This window comes from Pseudopipra pipra, chromosome 2, assembly GCF_036250125.1.
Source record: "Pseudopipra pipra isolate bDixPip1 chromosome 2, bDixPip1.hap1, whole genome shotgun sequence".
In the NCBI taxonomy this organism is placed as follows: Eukaryota; Metazoa; Chordata; class Aves; order Passeriformes; family Pipridae; genus Pseudopipra; species Pseudopipra pipra.
In genome coordinates, this window is record NC_087550.1 from 85,677,780 (window position 1) to 85,698,112 (window position 20,333).

Sequence of the window (20,333 nt, forward strand, 5' to 3'; positions counted from 1 at the left end):
ATGTTCTCAAAATACACACTCCTCTATGCTACCTAATTAAAAATCAGATATGCTGCATGCAGAAGAAAAAGCCTCTCTAGTTTTTTGGACTATCTTCGTATGTTGCATTAATATCATCAGCACCTCTAAAAATAAAATTACAGTAAAGAATCTATGCCAGTCTTTTCCACTGCATATGTTTAATATTGGAGGAGATCATTTGTTTAAAAATAACTTTAAATTTTGACCAGCAGTAATACTAATGCATCCCCTAAACCACAAATGCCTGAATCACAGACTGAAACAATTCTTAATCATAAATCCCACCATTAAAAAAAAACCCAACCACCTAAAACTTAACACACACACACACAGATTGTAAGCCATGTATTTGCCAGTACCTGATACAAGGAGCTAGGAATTTCAGATGAAGGATTAGATGGGCAGTCACTGTAATTTTCCAAGTGATTCCACAGGAAGTTCTTGTGAGAGACAATAAATTAAGACTGGTGACTTCCTTACAGCTGTTGCCACTCCATGCACACCCAACTGTGAAGCAGTAGATCTTGAAATAAAAGCACTAGCAAGTAGCCAGTGTACAGCAATGCAGGAACAGAGCACATGTTAACCCTAAAGACACAGTTTAAAGTGACTCAGGCCTCAGCAAACATTTCTCCAGAGAAGTGTTCATTCTACCTGTGAGCAAACTTCAGTCTAAGGAAGACATTAAGACTATAGCCTGCTGGTAGACTCCAGTATAGGACAACTGAGCCCTTCGTGTGGCAACTGATCTGTACCCACACAAGAACCTGCTGTTCTCTGTAAACGCAAAACGGCTGTTTTATGAAAGGTAAATGAAAATAGTTTAGGCTTATGAATTGGGATTAGGCTGTAAAGCAGCTAAGTGTGTGGGAAACTTGATTTTTTTCTCCCCCTGGGATAAAGAGGAATCACAAAACAAAACATTGAGCTAGAAATAAATCATTTATTTTAAAACAATACAGGTTAATAAATAGATTAGTTATCAGAAAACTTAATAAATAGCCTTTAATAATTTACACAAGGCAAATACAACATGCCTATAACTATTTTTTAAAAAGCAAAGAGAGTAAGCTTGACTTGTAAGCTGTTAACAAATCTATATATACATTATTCAGAAGCTAATAAAATAAACCATTTTTATGTAATCTGTAGTAACTATATTGCAAGAGCATTGAAGCAACCAAACCTGACACTGTATGTTTGTTGCCATCCACCTTTTCCCCATATCCCAATAGAACTATTTTTTACATTTCAGAAAAAAAAAAGTAGGGCGAAAAAAAAAAAGAAGAGAAAGTTCCACAGTTGAAAAAGGATTTAACTTAAAAATACCACTTTGCGTAATATTTTCCACTCTGTAGAGCAACTTTATCAGGAAGGGGGGGGACATGGGAGGACCCAACACAAGAACAAATAATAAAAAAACCCCAAAATTATTTTCAGCTTTTAAAGAAAGATTTCTTAATCCATAACATTTCAACACTGCTGTCTGAAACACTTGGGCACTAGTAATAATAACTGTTGACCACATTGGTGCCTAACACAGACCAAAATTCTGCATTCTTTAAGCCATATTAGCACCAAAAATTATTACAAAGATAACAGGTAATAGATAAACATTTGATAATGCTTGATTTAACAGTAAAACTTCAGCAGTTACACCATCTCAAGACAATGAAGGAAGATCTGTAGAATCCTTGATGTTTTATATTTGTGAAACAAGAATGTGAGAGGGGTATAACATGCAAACAACTGCCCATTTAAAGCACCCCCTATTTATTAACCCTAAACTTCTTCAAATACAAACCCTCTATTTTTTAAATAAAGAGGAAAGGTAAACCTCACTTTCTACTGATTAAAAAAATTAATCCAGTGTTTCCATTTTTCAGTGCTAATTACTTCAGAAAAATACATATGTTCCAATATAAATCAGTATTATTAATAGGAAGCTTCACTTGTCAAACTGTGATATGACAGGTTCTTATGTTAGTTGCAGCTCACTAATAAATAGGCTCTATTTACACATACAGAGTCCTGGAAAGTCAGTACAGCAGATAACTTGTTTAGACATTTTTCTTTTTTACAGAAGTACTTAAGGTGTAACAAATTTTTTTTTTTGGTTGTATCAAAAAGGTTTCTATTCTCCTATTGGACATTTGAGGGATTTTTGTGTTTGACACCTAATAAGGATTGTGACTGACATATGCAAATCCTCCATACACTGAAGGGATAATGATCAAAGAGCTATCCTCAAGTGAGTACCAAGTAAATATGTTTGACAAGTATAACAGAAGTCAGACATACAGAGTGAAGCGCCTTTCGCATGGATTTGAATTGAATTCAAATGCATTCCACTACTGCAACAAGTCCACTTTTTGTATGCATAGCCTCTCCCACTTCTACTTTGGAATCAGAACTGAAGTCATCTGGCTCCCAGCTATCAACAGACATAACACAAGAGAACGGGAAAAGGGCAGACCCATAAGGGACACCAAAGCTCAGGAGACAACTATGCACATTTGCTCCCTGAGATGATGAAACTCAGATATCTGTCTTATTCAAAGTGCTTAATTATTAAAGGGGTGAAATAAAAACAAAAAGAGTGAACAGCTAAAATTCAACTTCAACATTGCCTTCTTTGAAATCAGAAAAGCAATGGGACTAAAAAAGGTAGGACACCTAGAAAGAGGAGGGTGTGGGATGGAGTGTGGGAGAACCTTATCAACAGTGACAACAGGAAATGCTAATACATTTCTAAAGTTAGAACTGAATCAGATCCAGGTACAGCAGAACTCAAAGGAAAACTGCTACACACTGAACAAAATAGCAAAAAAAAAGGTTTCCATTACTTAGCATTCAAGATGTAAAAGGCTGCAGATACAAGTGATGTGCAAGGCCACAAGAATTTCTTTCACCTTATGTGCTGGCTTTTGACATCTCTATTTTAAACATCAAGGGTAACTAGACATTTCTAGAAAGATCATCACAGATGAGGAGCATCTGGGGAGAAGAGAACTATGCAGACATTTATCAGTTGTAAGGATAGTCAGAGAACCACAGAACACGGCTGCTACTTTATTCTTCCTCTGCATAGTGAGCACTTATCAAGTAAACTTTGTGTGGAGCAGAAAGTGGCAAAGTTTAGACAGAGCAGTCAAGTTATTTTAAATCTAGTATTAACTAATAATTTGCATATGCACCTAACATAATAGGACAGGCACTTTATAAATAATTAATTTTAAAACAAACCAAGACAAACAAAGATGGCCAAAGGAGGAATGAGACCACAATAATTTCAATTCTGACCTAAAGATTTTTAACCAAAGTCTTCAGAGATTAAAGGCTAATACAAAACCAACATGCAACTCAGGAACTCTGAATTTGAATTTTGAGAAGACAACTTGACTGCTTCAAGTTGTTGCACAATATTTGAAAATCCATGTAGATGGTCTTTTCTCTGCTAGTGCTACTCTACTTCATTAAGATACCCAGTTACTGCGCTGGCCTATAACAACATACATTTTTGCCAACTCAGAGTCACTCCCCTGCAATTTGGAGTTATAAAACAAGCTTGAAAATAACACAGTAGGACTCTTACTCCCTCAGAACAGTCCCTTCAGAATACTAAATCTTTAGGATTCACTTTCATGATTATTGCTGCCATTAGTAGGGCTTATAGCATTCATTTTAAACTAAAGTGGAGGCTGAGTTTTAAGAAAACATTAGTTCAGGTCAACAAAAACGATCACGAGAGCAGACAGTATTACACCCTGCTAATCACAGTCCATGTTCTTGTCAGGCAGCCACAAAGCTACATTCACGATTTCTGGATAAAGTGTCATGAACTTTCTCAAATACTGTCTTGTAACCACGTTGGGTTTTCTTGTTTTTCTCAGAAGATGTCCTGATCTAGAGGTGTTGAGTTCCACAGTACTTTTCTAGTTTTGTACTTACATGGAAACAAACATTCACTGCTTTGCAAGTTTTCAAGTTTTTGACTCATGATGTTAGCTACCAAATATAAGTAGAACATGAACATTAACTGTTTCTTTCTTTGACATATCAATATCCTCTAAATGGTTTAAACTGAACTGTTCAGAGTCATCCCCATCATAGCTTAAGCTATCTGTACTACTTGTCGAAATATTATGGCTGAACCATTCACACAGGTCTATAAATTACTGGAGCTGAATGTGTGTCCCTGTCAGTTATCTAAAACTCAGCTCTTTGAATGCCTAAGCTTTTTCAGTCTTTAACTTCATTTGCCCACATTACAAGAGAAATCAGACCATCTTTTTTGAGCTAGGAGAAATCTCATGCTCTTCTCTCTCTTAAATTTTTTTGTGGTCTCTATTTATTAGCTGCTTCACAAAATGGTCTCCTGCATTTAGTCACTGAACTAAAATAAAGGTATGCTGGACTGTTTTCAACACTCCTGTAGATTACCTCTTCTCATTAGGCCTATGAGTTTTTCAGAAGCTGTCAAGGCATCTGGGGATTTCAGTTCAGGTTTGTCAGTTCTTCCAAAAATACATGGGTCCTTCTAGATGCTTTATGTGTTTAGAATCTCAATATAGTCCAATATTGTAGACAGTGAAATTGAATTATTAAACCAGTATAGGCCAGCTGAAACAAATACATTCACAATTATGCAGTATTTTTGGATTGCAAAGGCACTGAAACAGTTCTGAGCTGCTTACAAATAAGCCACCATGTAGGCAATGAGTCTGTGCATCATTTCCATATCCTTCACAGGCTTTTTGTCTGCTCCCAATTAAAAACTCTCAGATGAATGCAGTATGTCTTAATGCACATAAGTTACAAAGAAAAATGCATACCTGGACACAACCATCAGCTGATAGGTAATTAGTGAAAGAAATTTAAGGGTCCACTGCTCTGTATAAAGAATTCAATTTAAAACTCCCCAGTGTCTTCACCACATGGCAGACAAAGTTGCCAAGACACTCATTAAAAAGGACAAATCTGCAGTTCATGGTTCAACCAACATTCATCTCAGAATTCAGAGCCTTGACAGTGAACACATTGCTATACTGAAATTAACAAATTGTTCCACTTTTATTCCCCCTTATTTTAAAGGTGCACATCACTCATGATGGAAGGTATCAGATTGAGTGAGATAGAAACTGATGTTCTCTGCCCACAGAAATGGTACCTCAGAAGTCACAACACAAGCTTTCACATGCAGGTCTGTCAGAATATCCACAGACCTTTTCTGAGGGACTACCTTTTACAGTAAAGAAAGACATCGGTCTCTATGCTGACTCAATCAGTGGTTGCAATTAAGTTCATTTATTGTGTCGACTGGGGTACATGGACAACTGTTCCTTTGAAACTGGATGGAGGCTTCCAATTCATCTCATATAGGCCACCAAATCATCAGAGGGTAGTTACCTGCCTGAATCCTATTTGAATCAGTGACCTAGAAATTAAGGACTCTGCATCCTTCCCTGAGCCATCCAGTTTCCCCTCAAAAAATATTTTAATCTGTTTTCATGTTAGGTTTATTTAGATCTCCAATATTGAAATTGAATTCCTTGAAGACTTGTATAAGAACAATTCCAATAGATACTGTGGTGAATCCACAAGCCATTCCCAAAAAATCTACCACTCCTACATTACTCCATTCCCTGAAAAGGATGGCGGAAGCCAGCAAGACTAGGGTGGTAAACACAACGTAGTAGATGGCACCAAACACAGAGGAGTCAAAACATTCCAGTGCCTTATTGATGTATCTGAACTGAATGATAATGCTACATCCTAATACTGCCAGAAGTACCAGACAGAGGTACAGAGCCCTTTGACTCGACGGATTATTGTGAAAGATATCTTGAGCAGCCAGCCCAATGCCTTTTGTACTAGGAACAGTGAAACTGCCCAACAGAGAGCAAATACTGATGTAAACCATGATATTAGTAGGTCCATGAGCTGGAGCTATCCAGAAGATAAGCAGGAGAAGCATTAGCAGCACTATGCAGAGATAACCCACGAAAACTGGAAAACAAAAAGGAAACAAGATAATAGCAAGGTGAGAACTCCTGGTCTTCTAAAAATTTTAGCAGGCAAATCATGTCATACCAGTGAACTTCAGTATACATCATGCTTAAGATTTGCTATTCAATATAGATCCAAACCACTGAGCTTCTAGAGATGTTGTTGGCATCCGCAACTGATGATGTCATGTTCTTTGGGTAAAACAAATCATCATGTAGTAAATGACAGTGTTGCACATTTGAAATGGATTTTGGATTGCTATTTTTATTTTATTCTCTCTTCCATCAGGACTATACTCCTTAAAGTCTCCTCCTATGACAGACAGCAGGGACAACACCTCCTTCATAACCAGTTCAATAGGGCATGCTGTGTGGATCCAGCAAAGAGCTTAAACATAAAGTTAGATCCCATTAAGGTGAGTAAGTGGAGTAGGGACAGTTGGAAGAAATGTGAAGCCATATCACTAACATTATAGCATCAGTACACAGATTAGATCAGTGAAAAACATCTCATGCTTTACAGTTTTAAAGAAATATATTGCCAATTCATTTTGTTCAGATTTAAACTGTAAATTTAGACCAGGGTATTTGTTTTTTTTCTTTGTTTGCAGATTTTTTGAATAGCTGATGTTATTAGGGTTGACTTTCACTTAAAGCAAATAAAGGAAAAACAATAGTTGTTCGTTTAGCTCTTAAGCAAGAAAAATAAAACTGGGCCTGGAACATATTAGCACCAGTATGTGTCCTCCAGCAGCTAGTGAGAAAGAAAAGGCACTTCAACATATGTCTCAACAGCCTATTTCTATACAACAGCCTATTTTTTGCTTTATTGTGTCATTGTTCTGAGCGTGCTGTGCAGGACAGTGTTTTCAAAAGTATCCACGTTTTCTTTCTGCACACATCTCAATAAATATGACAAGTTCTACGTACAGTAAGGCATAGTTTTCCTATACAAAACCTGTACTGGTTTCTCTCTGTCACATCATGTTTTCTTCAAAAGTCAATTTTCCTACCTGATAGAAGTGCTAAGCCTCTTCCTCCTGCGTACTCTTGCTCAACGTCACAAAATTGTTATGAGTTAATAAGAAACCACAGTACCTGGATTTGTAAGCTTCTCTTCAAGCTCAGCCTGAGTCGTTACACTCTCGGACTTTGGGGAATGGATGATGAGAACAACAGACCCGGCGCAGCTCAGCAAACATCCCAGCTTGCCAAGAATGTTCAGTTTCTCTTTCAGTAAGTAAGAAGCCAAGATGGACCTTTCACAAAGAGGAAGAAAAATAAAAGTTTGACTACATCCTGTTAATAATGTTCTAACAGTGTTGTGCCACATGAATTTCCTTCTTAAAGGATTATTATCAAATGTCAGTGGATCTTCAACCAAATGTTGGTGAATCCTCAGAAGGTATTTCTGACTTATCTTAGGAAAGATTCATCCATTCGCAGTTTTACTCAATCCTTGACATCTCATCTCAGGGAAAAAACCAACACAACAAAACAAACCCCAAACTCCAACAAAACTCCTAACCACAACACCTCAAAAAACAACACCACATCACCCCATCAAAAAAAAAATCCCCAAAAACCCAACCCCCCAAATTAGACATCTGGCCCCCAAAGGCAGTTATCTACCCATTTCTAAATTGGTGAGCTATGACAAAGCCCCATTTTATAGGTGCTAAGCAGTCAGGAGATAAAAGTGACCTTTGGTAACAAAGATCACAGGGCTCAGCTCAGAGAAGTAGCTGACCAAAGTACACAAAATTATGTGGCCTAGGATAAAATAATAGGTGGTAAGTAGAGCACCATCAGTGTGCTTTAGTGTATAAAACTAAAGTCAGCCATGAAGCTGATGCAAAGCCATCTACACTCTGAAGCAGATGGCCAGTGCAGTCAGCAGAAAAATCTTGAGGCAATGTACAGCTTTGTTTTTAAAGAGTTGTGCTTTTTCACTGCATTAGTTCCACGACTGTAGTTTACTTATTCACAAAACATTTAGTTGCATATTAAAGTCCTTAAACTCACTGCCTTTTCTGTGCCGCCCACAAACACAACGTTTAAGAAGCTGAGGGCATGCATACGCAAAGAACTCCCTTGCTTCAGGACAGGGGCTAAATCTAACGAAACAAAAATCAGCATTAATAAATACATGTGGGTAGCAGGGCAGAGAAAGACTGTGAGACAAAAGGAAAGATCTACTTAGTAAGGGAACTGTGAATAAGAGAATAGGCAGAAGAGTCCAGAATAACCACAGTGAAGGGAGAAAAAAAATGTTTATCTGTTCTGAATCATAGTGATAGCTAAAGCAAAAGATACTCAGGAAAACCTTTCTTCACCACTGTCTTCCCCTAGCCCCAGCTTTGCCAGGGAAAACAGGAATAAGTGACATTATAACATATCATTAACAGCCATGGTCCTCCAGTGAGCACTGAGTCCATCTGACATTTTATTAAGTAGTGACAACATCCAGATAAGAACGAGAAAAGCAAACTCTTACCCAAATGGAACGCCAAGAGCTCCCAAGGGCGTCACTAGCACAGTTGGGACTGCAGTGTAGGCCAAGAAATTCCCTATTTGACCCAGAGCCACTGAGAAAAGAACCAGAAATAAGCCTTTAAACCCCTTTGTAAAAAGAAGTAATCAAAACTTACCCAATATTGTTCGGGAAAGACTGAGCTAACTGGAAAACAGATGTTGCAGATTTGCTTAGCTCTGTTAATTTTGCACTTAAACAAAATGGCTGGGGTTTTTTGATATTTCTTTATTATTTCTTAATATAGGATTTATATTTGCCACACAAGAGTATCCAAGTGGGCACAGTAAATAATCTCTTTTGTAACTTCTCTTAGTTGAACATAAGACAAGACTATAAATTAGAAGCACTCATAGATGACATTCAAATATCTTAGTATTAAACTTAAATATTTATATAAGGAAGGCCAAAAGTACATATGACCCATGTTTTCATCTTTAGAACGTCCATGTACATAAAAAAATGCACTTGATTATATGTCCTGACAGTAGTGCTACTTTTTTGGGAGAAAAAAAGGACAGTACTGAGGAATCTTCTGAAGAAATCCTAAGCACAAGCATAAGGACTCCTCAATACACTACATCAAATAACACTAAGTCATCAAAAGTCATTCCTGACCACTGTAAAGAGATCCCTGACAAGTCATAGAAACAGCCTCAAACCTTATTTTTCTTTCCTCCAATTCAAGTAAATTCCAAGATGTACCACACTATTGCATATCACAGCTGTGATAACAGTTCATGTGTTCAAGCTTTCAGTTAAAAAATAAAAGCTGGGTGGTTTTGCAAGTGCTGGCAAGTTTATAATAGATCAACGTACTTGCATAGTTACAGGGTCTGTGGTAACTGGAAAGAAGCTTGAGACTGAGCACAAATTACATACAGCTCAAATTTCCAGCTGCTCTTAAAAGCCATTATCAGCACTTAAAAACATTTCAAGAATCCAAGATGTCTTTATGCTCAGGCTGGCATTGCCCTCAACTATCAAATATTATTACCATCATCCTGGTTTTTACACCTGCACAGCATTGTGCAAACATTAATTAATTTACCAATTTAGCTCACATTATCAGTAGAGCTGAAGACCTGTGTAACCTACAGGAAACATGAAGGAGACAAACAAACTTGCAAAACTGCAGAGTGTGGCAAAATTACACTAATTAAATTCACTGAGGTTTTCTCTACATGCAGGAGTGAGCCAGAGAAGTTGATGAGCAGCATTTCTAAAGCAGAAGAGACAGTGGTGGTCTCCCTGCCCCTGGGAACAGAGTAACTCTGCTGTCAGCCTCAGGCTTAGTTTTCAGATATATGTGGCAACTTCTGGCATTATCTTCAAGGCATCTGAAGGCACTGGGGCAGATCTTGGATGGGGGATGGAGCACAGTTGGCATGCTGCGTTTCTGCAGATTACAGACATTTCCAAATAACTCTGACAAAAGGTTGCTTTTTTGGAGGTCAGGTGTCTTAACTTTCTGTTGGAAGAACTCCTAACAGAGGGCATCAACAACAATCCACAAATTAGGTCTCTGAAGTTTCAGTCAAACCAAACATATTGTAAGGCAACTGAACTTACTGGAGCTTTTCCGTATCACCATGGGTAATATTAACAGTCCCTTACCACCATGAATAACAGACCAGGACTAATTAAGACCAAATAAAAAAAGAATCTCATTGTTACCATCTACCTGATGATGAGGACCTTTGCTGCCAACCTATCCAGTTCTCTCTGGACAAAAATTCCTCTCCAGACACATCAATGCTGTAAGTCAAAACATGACTTCAGTTCTTGAAGGCACAACAAGGTTTAACCTTGGTAAAGAAGTACCAGTATCCCCAAAGTTATTACAACATAAAACTCGATGCACACTGACCTGTCTACATTAGCAAGGAGACCAGGAGCAGACTGGGAGTACAGAAAAAGGTATCTGCTCTAGGCATGTCAGGGGCTTTATTTCAGGCTAACTTCTGCCTGCTCCCATGAACTGGAAATCTATTTGCAGCTTGTATGCATTAAGCATGTTCCTAGAGTGCATCTTTCAGCATTTTCATTTTAACATCCAGTTCAAGAGCTCCAACTCTGCTATGAAATGTGAAATAAAGGCCAATCCATGGTGACAAACAGCAGATTCGCTTCACAAGTGTATTCCCCATCTGCAATAAAATACTAACACAGACACATCCACTATAAGAACCAGCTGCCTCTATGCTGCTATCAAAATCTGCACTGTAATTAATTAGCCAATTAATTAATTTAATGCTTATTGAAATACCTGTACACATGCTGCAATCACTCTTTTGACTACAGTGAAAGAAAAAGTCCCTTAGCAGAATCTGCAGCCCTTCCTTTGAAGTCCTCAGTAATCCAGTGGATCCCAGGGCCCCAAAACAGTTAGGCAGCGTTATGCTGAGTCAGCATGCCAACACAGAAATGCTTGTTCACCGTCTGAACAAACACCATGAAAACAAGTTGATAGAGTTTATGTGGGTTTTGTTAGTCATCCAAACTCCAAATTCTCTGCTTGATAAAATTATATCAACTGCTATAATTTCATCAAGATAACTGGGGATATTGCTAATTCCCCAAATATCACCCTTCTCTGCATCCCATAGGTGCCTACCTGGCCCTTGCTATTGCTGTTTGTGACTCTGTTGCCATTCTGAGTCCATAATATCGATAACAGTTCTTCTTGGTTCCTCTGTAAAGCTACTAAGGCTTTGTTTTGAAATACCTGCATCTAGCTGCTGGGAAAAAAGCCAACTGATACCATTCCCTTCAGCTGTTTTGCCTTCATTCAATTCAGTCAGCTCTTTTAAGCATGAAATTGTTTTCTCCAATTCACCAGGATAAGTCCTGTAATAAAACCTCTCTTATTTTAACTCCTTCTGCTCAGAGATTGCAGATGGGAGCCTCATGAGTGATAAATAAGGAGACTGATACATAGATTTATTTCTACTTAGGCAGTAGTGACCTTGGCAGAGGAGGAAGCTGACAAAGAACTGCTTAAACTCAAGTTAAATTAGCTGAAGACTTCCTTCTGAAGCTCTGTTGGCTTTTACACTTGTGAACTTCGTTCTTCAAAGGGATCTATCAGTTTTTGTTCCTTTTGCATAGCTTTAAGACAACAAAAACAAAAAACAGAGACTTACCTTGCTGCCACAAAACCAGAGGCACAACTGGACTCATACTTCTCAGAAACAGCATCAGAACATTTCCAAATAATTCACAAAAGGCTGGATTAGAGTCTAAAAGTGGGTATAATTTTAAGCTTGTGGGTAGAACTAGGGCTGACCTGCAAGAGGAGAAAGCCAGCTGCTCCCCATGCTCCACATTCACATCAGAGAATGAACTTGGTGTGAGCAGAGTTTAAAAAGAAATTAAGGGTAAAATTACACTGATCTCATATCAGCACCACACAAGGCTTCATATTAATCTTGCAGATTAAAAGCAAAACTGAAACTATATCTGTTGAACTAGAACTCAAAAAGGATTTTTTTTTTTAATTGAGGCTGGTTAAGTGCTTTCTGATCTAAAAAATAACATGTTCTCAATGAGCCCTTTTGTGCAGAGCGACAATTTTTAATTCATCTTTGACTTTTATTAAAAACTGAGCAGGCCGCCACAATCCAGAGACAAAACCATGCAGGAACCCAGAGTCAGAGCAGTGTGTGGCTGCCAAGGGCTGCGAGTACCCAGTGGTTTGGAAGTGTGAAAGATGTGTGACTTGTGTTGCTTTCTCAAACACCAGCAGGCATGGTAGCCAGAGTGGGAGATTACTAATGGTGGGATATTTCTGGTGATGGGAATTTCATGACGAGTATGAGATTCAATATGAAACCCCAGATTTCCTGATGTCTTGTATCACCATCTAAGCCCAAGTCCTCTTAAAAAAAAAAAATTCAAACCTTCTAAGATACTTACTTGCAATAGTGCCAGACCACCATACTATATCTGTTAAGTATGAAGTACCTGGAAGAGGAAGTACAGGAAAATATCGTTATTAAGGAACTTCATCTTAACCCAATTCTTCAAGGCAACTGAGCGTGAGGGGGGGAAAAAAAGAGAGAAGGTTCTCGGATTTGGCTTATGTGTCCAAGTGAGACCTTCTTAAGACAATGTATTAGTCAGAAGTTCTGATTTCCAGTCTGAAGTACCTATCTGATGCTAACATAGTATTGTGTAGAAAAGCATCCAAAATGTCACCAAATGCTTCTGAGGGTGACATTTATACATACAGATTAAAACCTCTACTAGGAGAATGGGAAACCTATGGAAACAGAACATGATTTGGATCAATTAGTTTGCTAATATAACTTCAGTGAAATTGTTTCAGAAAAATTGTAGCAGAGAAATTGTTTTGGTGCACAGGTTGGCAGGATTGTAGTGTGGACCAATCCTCCTGCATTTAAGCACTGAGAAGTATTATGACTGAAGCCTCTGAATTCCTGATATCCTGCTGTTTCAGAGAGAGGAGTAAAAACTCCGGATTGTCCCTTAGTACGTCCCAAGTTTAAGGATGATTATTTTTCACTGTCAGATTATAGGCCTTGGGATATGCACATGTGGAGCCTGTGTACCACATTTTATAAGTTCTGCTTCTGTAGAACATCAAGGCTTTCTACACTAAAGCATGGCCTCCTCCAAGCACAACCTTCACATCACATTATGCTTCTACGTTTTGCTCCTTTTTCTAGCAATACAGCTCTGCATTTATTTGGGAAGGTGCTCTCTCAAAAGCCACTGGAGCAGTAGACAATATTGTACCTACCCTGAAATCCCAAATGAAAGAAAAACACAGTAATCTATAACTCTGGAAATCAAACTATATAATTGAAATGAGATGAAAAATGACTAATGGAAATGGCCAGCTTTTGAGTGGGTGTAATAAGTTTTTAGGCTTTTGTTATTGCATATAAAATAAAAACACTGTTGGAGGCAGAAATTATAGAAAATATTGACTCAAGTAAGGTAACTTTGAAAAATATTTGTCACTTACTGCTGTTTCTAACCAGGCAAGTATTACTAATTGAATTGGTACTATATTATTGATTGAATAGAGAGGGCAGAAAAAACTTGAGGTGCCTCCTTGTTAATTATATAACACCTGCTGAAGCCAATGGAAAAAAGACATCATCTGACACGGACGATCTCGGACGCACAGCTCCAACTGCTAGATTCAAGGCAGAACCCCACTGCTTCATAACATTAGAGAGAAACCTGAAGTATTTTCTGTATGCCTCCACACTGAGCACAGCAATAGAAAGTACTACAAACTGCTCAGCAAGATACACAAATAAACATCACTACTATCTTCAAAACAGGATGTTTTACAGCTGCTAGCGCTGAGAAAGTAGGCACATGCCCATCACACTTAACTCAGTGCTCCACTGAAAGCTCTTCAGGAGTAATTAGACCCAACTATACTGCAAAATGGAAACTTTCTCCAGCTGCCTTGGGATGAAAAGTTATTCCTTTCTCTTGTATCTTCTCACTGTTTCCTTCACAAAAAAGAAATAATTTGTATTTATGATGCAAACGTGATCTTTGTGTGGACAACAAAAATGTATTACAGCCATCTTGGAGAGAAAGGGAGACTATACTTGCAAAATCAAAGTTTGTCTGAGGCCTTTAACTGTAAGGTCATTGCAGAAAATGCAAAACAAACTTTTTAGATCACGCTGGCAGCTGGTAGTGACATAGTTCCAAACCCTGCTTTACTCCACTGCATCCACTATTAACATGCTAAATGCAGCAGGCACGGGAAATGAACTGCTGCTCTAATATGAACCATCTCAAGTACAAATATATATATATTTACCTACACAGATGCATACAAAGAAAATAACTTGCCTCTCCTGGTCACTAAAAAAGATTTTTCATAAGAAAGAGTTCACAGAACCTATGGACACCTGCTCATACATAGACACCATCACCTACAAAAACAAATGGCTATTGACTACAGTAATAGAATGCAAAGGGCTCATGCAACCTGTGTTTATAACTTTCCCCTTACATAAAAGCATGATACTAAGAACAAATACATTGCATTCTCCTATATTCAAAGCATGATGATGCAACTAGCAAGTGCTGTTCAGCTGCATGCTTTGGGGAGCTCCAATTTCAAAATAAAATACAGAAGATCTTCACACTCTGAATATATAGTTTTGTTTTGGCCAGACTGTCTAGACAGCACAGTCAGTTCCTGAGTACGTTCACCTCAGACAACAATAATGAGGCATGGGATTTCAATATGAAAAATAAAAGAAATAAATTATTTCATGTTACTGGTGCATCTTTCTTCTCAACAAGAGAAAACCACTATGACTGATGCAACGATGCAACTTGGAAGGGCTAGAATAAACAAGTGACAAGATGTGCGGATGCTGTTCATGGCAAGAAAGTAGCAAAGCCACAGAAACTGGCTGGAAAATCCCACAAGTACATGAAAAAGAGGAACCTATGTATGCACGCGCGTGCATACAATACACAAGTCCTCAGTGTTGTGTTACAGCGAGACATAAGACCAGCGAGCTGACCATACATCAGAAAACTGTTGCTGGTGCCCACCTTCACCCACTCTCATTGCTCTCCACCCGTAACACATCCTGACTGATCCCCACCTGCCGTCTCTCCGGTCATTTATCACCTCCCCGGCGCCGCGATCCAGTCATGGACCTCTGATGTCAAACACGCTCAGGCTGACAAACTGAGGCCGGCTCCCTCGGTCCAGCCACCAGAAAGGTGTCCCCCCCTCCAGGCGACACCGCCACCCCCTCGGAAGAGGCTGTGTCAGGGCCCGGGAGTGCCCGTGTCCCGCGGCAGCCCTCCCGCATCCTCCCCCTTCCCCTCCGGTCCGGCCGCCGCCGCAGCGCGGGAAGGGCTGCGCGGGAGCGAGGGGAGGGAGCGGCCCCGCGGGCGGCCGGGCTGCCCCGGGGAGGGAGAACCCGTCCCGCACGGGGCCGGGGGCGGTGCCCCGCGCACCGGGGGGTTACCGGGGGTGCCGAGGGGAGCCTGGAAAGCCCGGGAAGGGACGCTCCCGCCCGCCGCCACCGCGTCGCCGGGCCCCTACCTCTCCCGCGGGCCCGCACGATCCCCTTCTTCTGCAGGACGAAGGTGGAGCCGTTCACCAAGCTGGAGACCACGGCTACGCTCAAGCCCAGCGACACGGCGGCGGGGCCGGGGCTCTGCGCTGCCCCCTCGCCCGCTGCCGCACCGACCGCCATCCGCATCGCCCCGCCGAGAGCTGCAGGCGCGGCGGCTGCCCGGGCCCAGCGCTCCCGGCAGCGGCTCTGCGCCGGGACCCGCCCTGCGCTGCGCTGCGCCGGGGGCGGCTCCGGGCGGGAGCGGCGGCTCCTGGCGCCCGTCCCGCGCGGGGACGGCACAGGGTGACGTCATGGCCTCGGCAGTGCTGCCCCGACGGCAGGTCTGACATCACGGCTCCGGCCGCCCCCCGCGATGGCACCGCGGGGCAGGGAGCTGCCGCCGGGCCGGGCCGGCGCCGCTGCTGCTGCTGGCGGTGCGGGGGGCCGGCGTGGGGACATACCGAGCAGAAGCTCGGAGCTGCGAGCGTCCGTGGACAGAGGGCTGCGGGAGGATATGCAGGGGGATGCGGGAGACGAGAAGGATGTGGGAAGATGTGCAGAGGGATGTGGGAGGAGAGGGGGATGGCAGCAGGGCGAAAGGATACGGGCAGACGAAGGGATGCGAGATGAGCAGAGGGATGTGGTCTGCAGGACAGAGGAGTCCCGCCGGCATAGGAGCAGCGCTGCTTTCCAGCGCTCTCGCTTTCCTTCGGGTTTTTTAAAATTCATGTCTGGTCCCAGGTCCGGCCAAAGCACGAGGTGTTGCGGCGGCAGAGCGGCAGTGAGCCGAGGGCCAGGCGGGGGCTCAAGGCCGCCGCTACAGCCGCCGCTGTGAGCCGGAGCTGCGGCTCGATCCGCTTGCCACCGTCCAGGTCCGTGTGCTGGGCAGAGCTGGGGAATCAGCGAGGGACTATGTGGCTACGGACTGAGAAACCTCGGCCAGCTGGCAGGAGTCATACACATTGCCTGAAAACTATGGGATCCATAATCACTCCAGTTTTGTCCAGCAGTAAATCCCAGAATCTACATTTATTTCCAGGAAAAAGTTCACTCTCTCCTAATGGCACAGGCAAGGTGAGATGCTCAAAATCAAGAACCTCCCCTCTCAGCTATCATTCAGTATCTTCCAGGTTCTGGGAAGGCAGAACATAAAGCCATTCTGCTGTAATGGAGAAAGGCCAGAGATCTCTCTGGTAGCAATACAGGTGGGCCATCATGAGGCCACGGATCTCTCTTTGAGAGAACTTAGTCTCTCAAAAATGAAGTGCTGAGCTGAAAGCAATCTTCCTTGCTCAGCAGAAATATTTTGTAGCAGGTATCTCATTGCAGTTCTTATAATTTCCAGATATATGTTGAAATAAATCAATCCATAATGGATTTCTGCGGCAACATCCATTTAGGGAAATGGGTTATGGTATCTTGGCTTAACGTAAGTGAAAGTGGACATTTTTGTCTTTTTTAACTATTGGGCATGGTTCTTAGCATACATTTTAGCATTCCCAGGAAATACGAGTTTAGAGAAGAGGCAAACTCCTGAAAATGTTGCTCTTGTCAGCATATTTCTCAGTTTGCCTACACTGCTCAAGGCAGTTCTCCTAGGAAGGCACAGGAGGGCTTTTGTTAAGGTTTAGTGACAAGATAAGTAATACTGACTGCAGTAGTACCCATATTTTCACCTAGATTGCTTCCTCAGGTCTTTGTATCTATACTTCATGCTATGGAACAAAGGATTCATCCTTGTGAGATGCACAAGACCTGCAAAATGAGAACACAGGAGGTGGAAGAACAGTTATCCGTAGCAACCCTTGGAAACAAAGATAGAGGTGAAGACAAATACAGGCTAATTATAAATATCCGCTTCTGATCTATATACAGCCTAGTAACACGCACAGGAAAATTTGTTACAGGAAATAATTTATGCTTGCACAGTGGAAAAATGATATATATTTAACAGCCTTTGCTTCTAATTATCAGGCAAGTTTCTAAACAAAGCCCAAACCTGACCAGTTTTTATACTCAAAAGTCTCTCTCTGGTGTGGTTGAACCATTTTTTTGCAGGGGGAACAGACAAGAAGATAATTTGAAACTCCTTACAAAATAGCTGGGAGAACAAGGTGGAAGTTTACCAACAGCTGTATCAGACCCTGAGGCAAGAGCAGTAAATCTCCTTGGCAGAAGAACTAGAGATCCACTGTGGCAGTAATTGAAGCAGTATGAACTGAGACTGTAAACTAAACAGCAAGAAGACAGAGACAATCCTACTTTTTCCAGCTCTTGAGAACCAAAGACCACAATAAGGGCAGTTATATGAAGGCTTCTGTAATGTTCCACTGAACCTAGGCCTGAAGGTGACCTAAAAATCCTTTCTAAGGAGCCTTGATCAGTTACCTGGAGTATAAAAAGTGACTTTGGTATAAGTGGGCCATCACTGGTATGAGTGGGTCCTGCTTTGTCAAGGAAGTCACTTGAATCTTGGTTGTAGTCCAGCTCTTGATTTGCTATGGGCATCCGTATCTGTTGATGGGAGAATGTATGGAAACCTCAAAGGAACTGCTCTGCACTGATGGGTTCTGTAAGCTCTTTGGCTCTCTATTCCATTAATAAGGACTTTGTTGAACTGGGCCAGAGAAGACAATATAGAGTCTTTGGAGCTTGTTATTGATGTGCAATTCCTAAAGTCTAGTCTAAATGAGTAATAGAGGCTTGCTGCCACTTTTGCACATGGAAAACAAATTCTCTGTTAAATGACAGTGGCCACTGTCGGTATTTCTGGGATTTTGGGAGAATTTTGGCATCCTTCCTGAAGAGATGGTGCAAGACTGATGTTAGGTTACTGACACAGAAAGCATAGCAGGTGTACTGCAGACAGACCACACCATTTCAGCTCTTCTGTGAGGAAAACAGATCTCTTCAGAGAGAACCTGCCCCTCGTGCAGCAGGCAGAAGCTACACAGCTAGTTCTGATGTATGTTCATGATCACAGTGTGGAGAATCCTTGTTAATTAACATCATACCTATTCACATTTGCTCTGCAGAAATCACTTCTAGAATCCTCTGTTACTAGGGAACACAGGAAAAAGCACAGATTTCCCAGTTAATCTTGTAGCAGATGCTATAGTCCACCTACATTAGTTGCAAACTCTGACCAGGACATATTTTTCTACGTTGATTTCTGGAAGTTGAATACACAATCTTAATGTGACGAATATAGTACATATATATTCCTTGTCCTCCTAGGAGTGTGGTAAAAGCCTAGCACATGCAACTGTTTTAGCACAAACCTTTAGAACTAGGCTTCCAAGGTATGATTGTCACTATCATCTTAAAAAATCTCTGGCCTCTATCACAATCTTGCATGAGAAGAGTTTGCCTGTCTTTCCCATACCGTGTCTTAGTTAATGGCATTACTGTTCTGTTTGAGCTAAAGGGAGTTCTGGCCCTTGTTTCAGACTTACGGATGTTACCTGTATGCTATTGTAAGCTTTGACGTGGTGATCTACATCACTTCATAAGCTACATATCAAAATAGTGTGTAGTAATCATTGCATCACCTATGATGAAAGTCTCTTCCTGTGAAGCTGATCAGCTGCTGAATTCCATCAGAAAAGACTAAGTTTTAGGGTATACCTTGGAGTCTTGGACAAATAAAATTCTCTCAAGTGAAGAACATTGGAGGCACTCCTACTCATCCAGTAAACTCACTTGTAAGACTCACTGGGTAGTTCCAACAATATATATATATGGATTTTCTACTGCACTGTTCCTCAGCAAAACATCTTTTCTAGCAGACACCTCAGAGAATATAGCAGTCAGCTGCCTGCTCAGAGATCAATCTTTGTGCACTTGAGTGCCTCCTGTACTCCAAAACTCCAAATTTCATGATAAAGTTTATTTTGATATGGGTGCTTTTGTATGGGGTTTCAAGGCAATATTGCTGGAAGGCTGCAAATGCATTGCTGTGTATCTGAACTGGAATTTTTTTGTCTTCAAACTAAACAATAGGGTACCAGTTTAATCATGAGAATGGCCTATATTTAACTTCTTTCCTCTCAAAGCTTCACTTTCAGCTGACCATACATTTGTAAACTGTAAGCCACTGAGCTCCTGGGACCCGGGTATTCAGTTTGAGGTGTTTACAATAAGCCACCATAGTAATATGTTCTGTTAACTAAATATGTGCCTTTTCTGCAGCAAAGCTACATCTCCAACCTCCCTCACCATTGCTCCTGAGAGCACAAAGAAGCAATCTGTCTGCTCTGAGAGAACAATGCTGAGATGCTGGGGTTCCCAGCTAATGGGCTTATACAGGGTTCTAGCTGGAGAAATGATGGTAGGCTGATGCAAAAGCGATGGGCTGATGCAAACTGTTTCTACGGAGATTCTACCAGACACTGCGTGATAGGAGGCTTTCTATAACAGGGCAGCTGCAAAGCCAGCTATGTTCCTGAGCAGTGACCCCTGGCCAGCTTTCCCCACCAATTTATATGCTGAGCATGATGTCTTATGGTATGGGATATCCCTTTGGCCAGTTTAGGTCAGCTGTCCCAAGCTATGTCCCACCCAACTTCTTGTGCCCCTCCATCCTCACTTGCAGTGCATGAGAAGCTGAAAATTCCTTGACTTAGTGTCAAAAATTAGTTATCAAGAACTAAAAAACCTGTGTGTTATCAACATTATTCTTATACTAAATCC

At 41.2% G+C, this 20,333-nt stretch overlaps 1 protein-coding gene across 1 annotated transcript; it reads right to left on the reverse strand.

Moving 5' to 3' along the window:
- Nucleotides 1-944: 944 nt before the first annotated feature.
- On the reverse strand, nucleotides 945-15,969 carry NIPA1 (NIPA magnesium transporter 1). Its single transcript, XM_064646212.1, has 6 exons — nucleotides 15,629-15,969; nucleotides 12,481-12,528; nucleotides 11,709-11,851; nucleotides 8,527-8,617; nucleotides 7,128-7,288; nucleotides 945-6,030 (listed from the first exon to the last, which is right to left on the reverse strand). The coding sequence occupies exons 1-6, from the start codon at nucleotides 15,952-15,954 to the stop codon at nucleotides 5,519-5,521; spliced, it is 1,281 nt and encodes a 426-aa protein (XP_064502282.1). The 5' UTR covers nucleotides 15,955-15,969; the 3' UTR covers nucleotides 945-5,518.
- Nucleotides 15,970-20,333: the final 4,364 nt, after the last annotated feature.

Coding starts and splice junctions, on each gene's coding strand:
- NIPA1 (XM_064646212.1), bottom strand. CDS start 15,954: ATGACGTCACCCTGTGCCGTCCCCGCGCGGGACGGGCGCCAGGAGCCG. Junction 7,289..8,526: donor GCTCTTGGCGTTCCATTTGG/GTAAGAGTTTGC, acceptor TCTTTGTGAAAG/GTCCATCTTGGCTTCTTACT. Junction 6,031..7,127: donor AGAGAAGCTTACAAATCCAG/GTACTGTGGTTT, acceptor TTTGTTTTCCAG/TTTTCGTGGGTTATCTCTGC.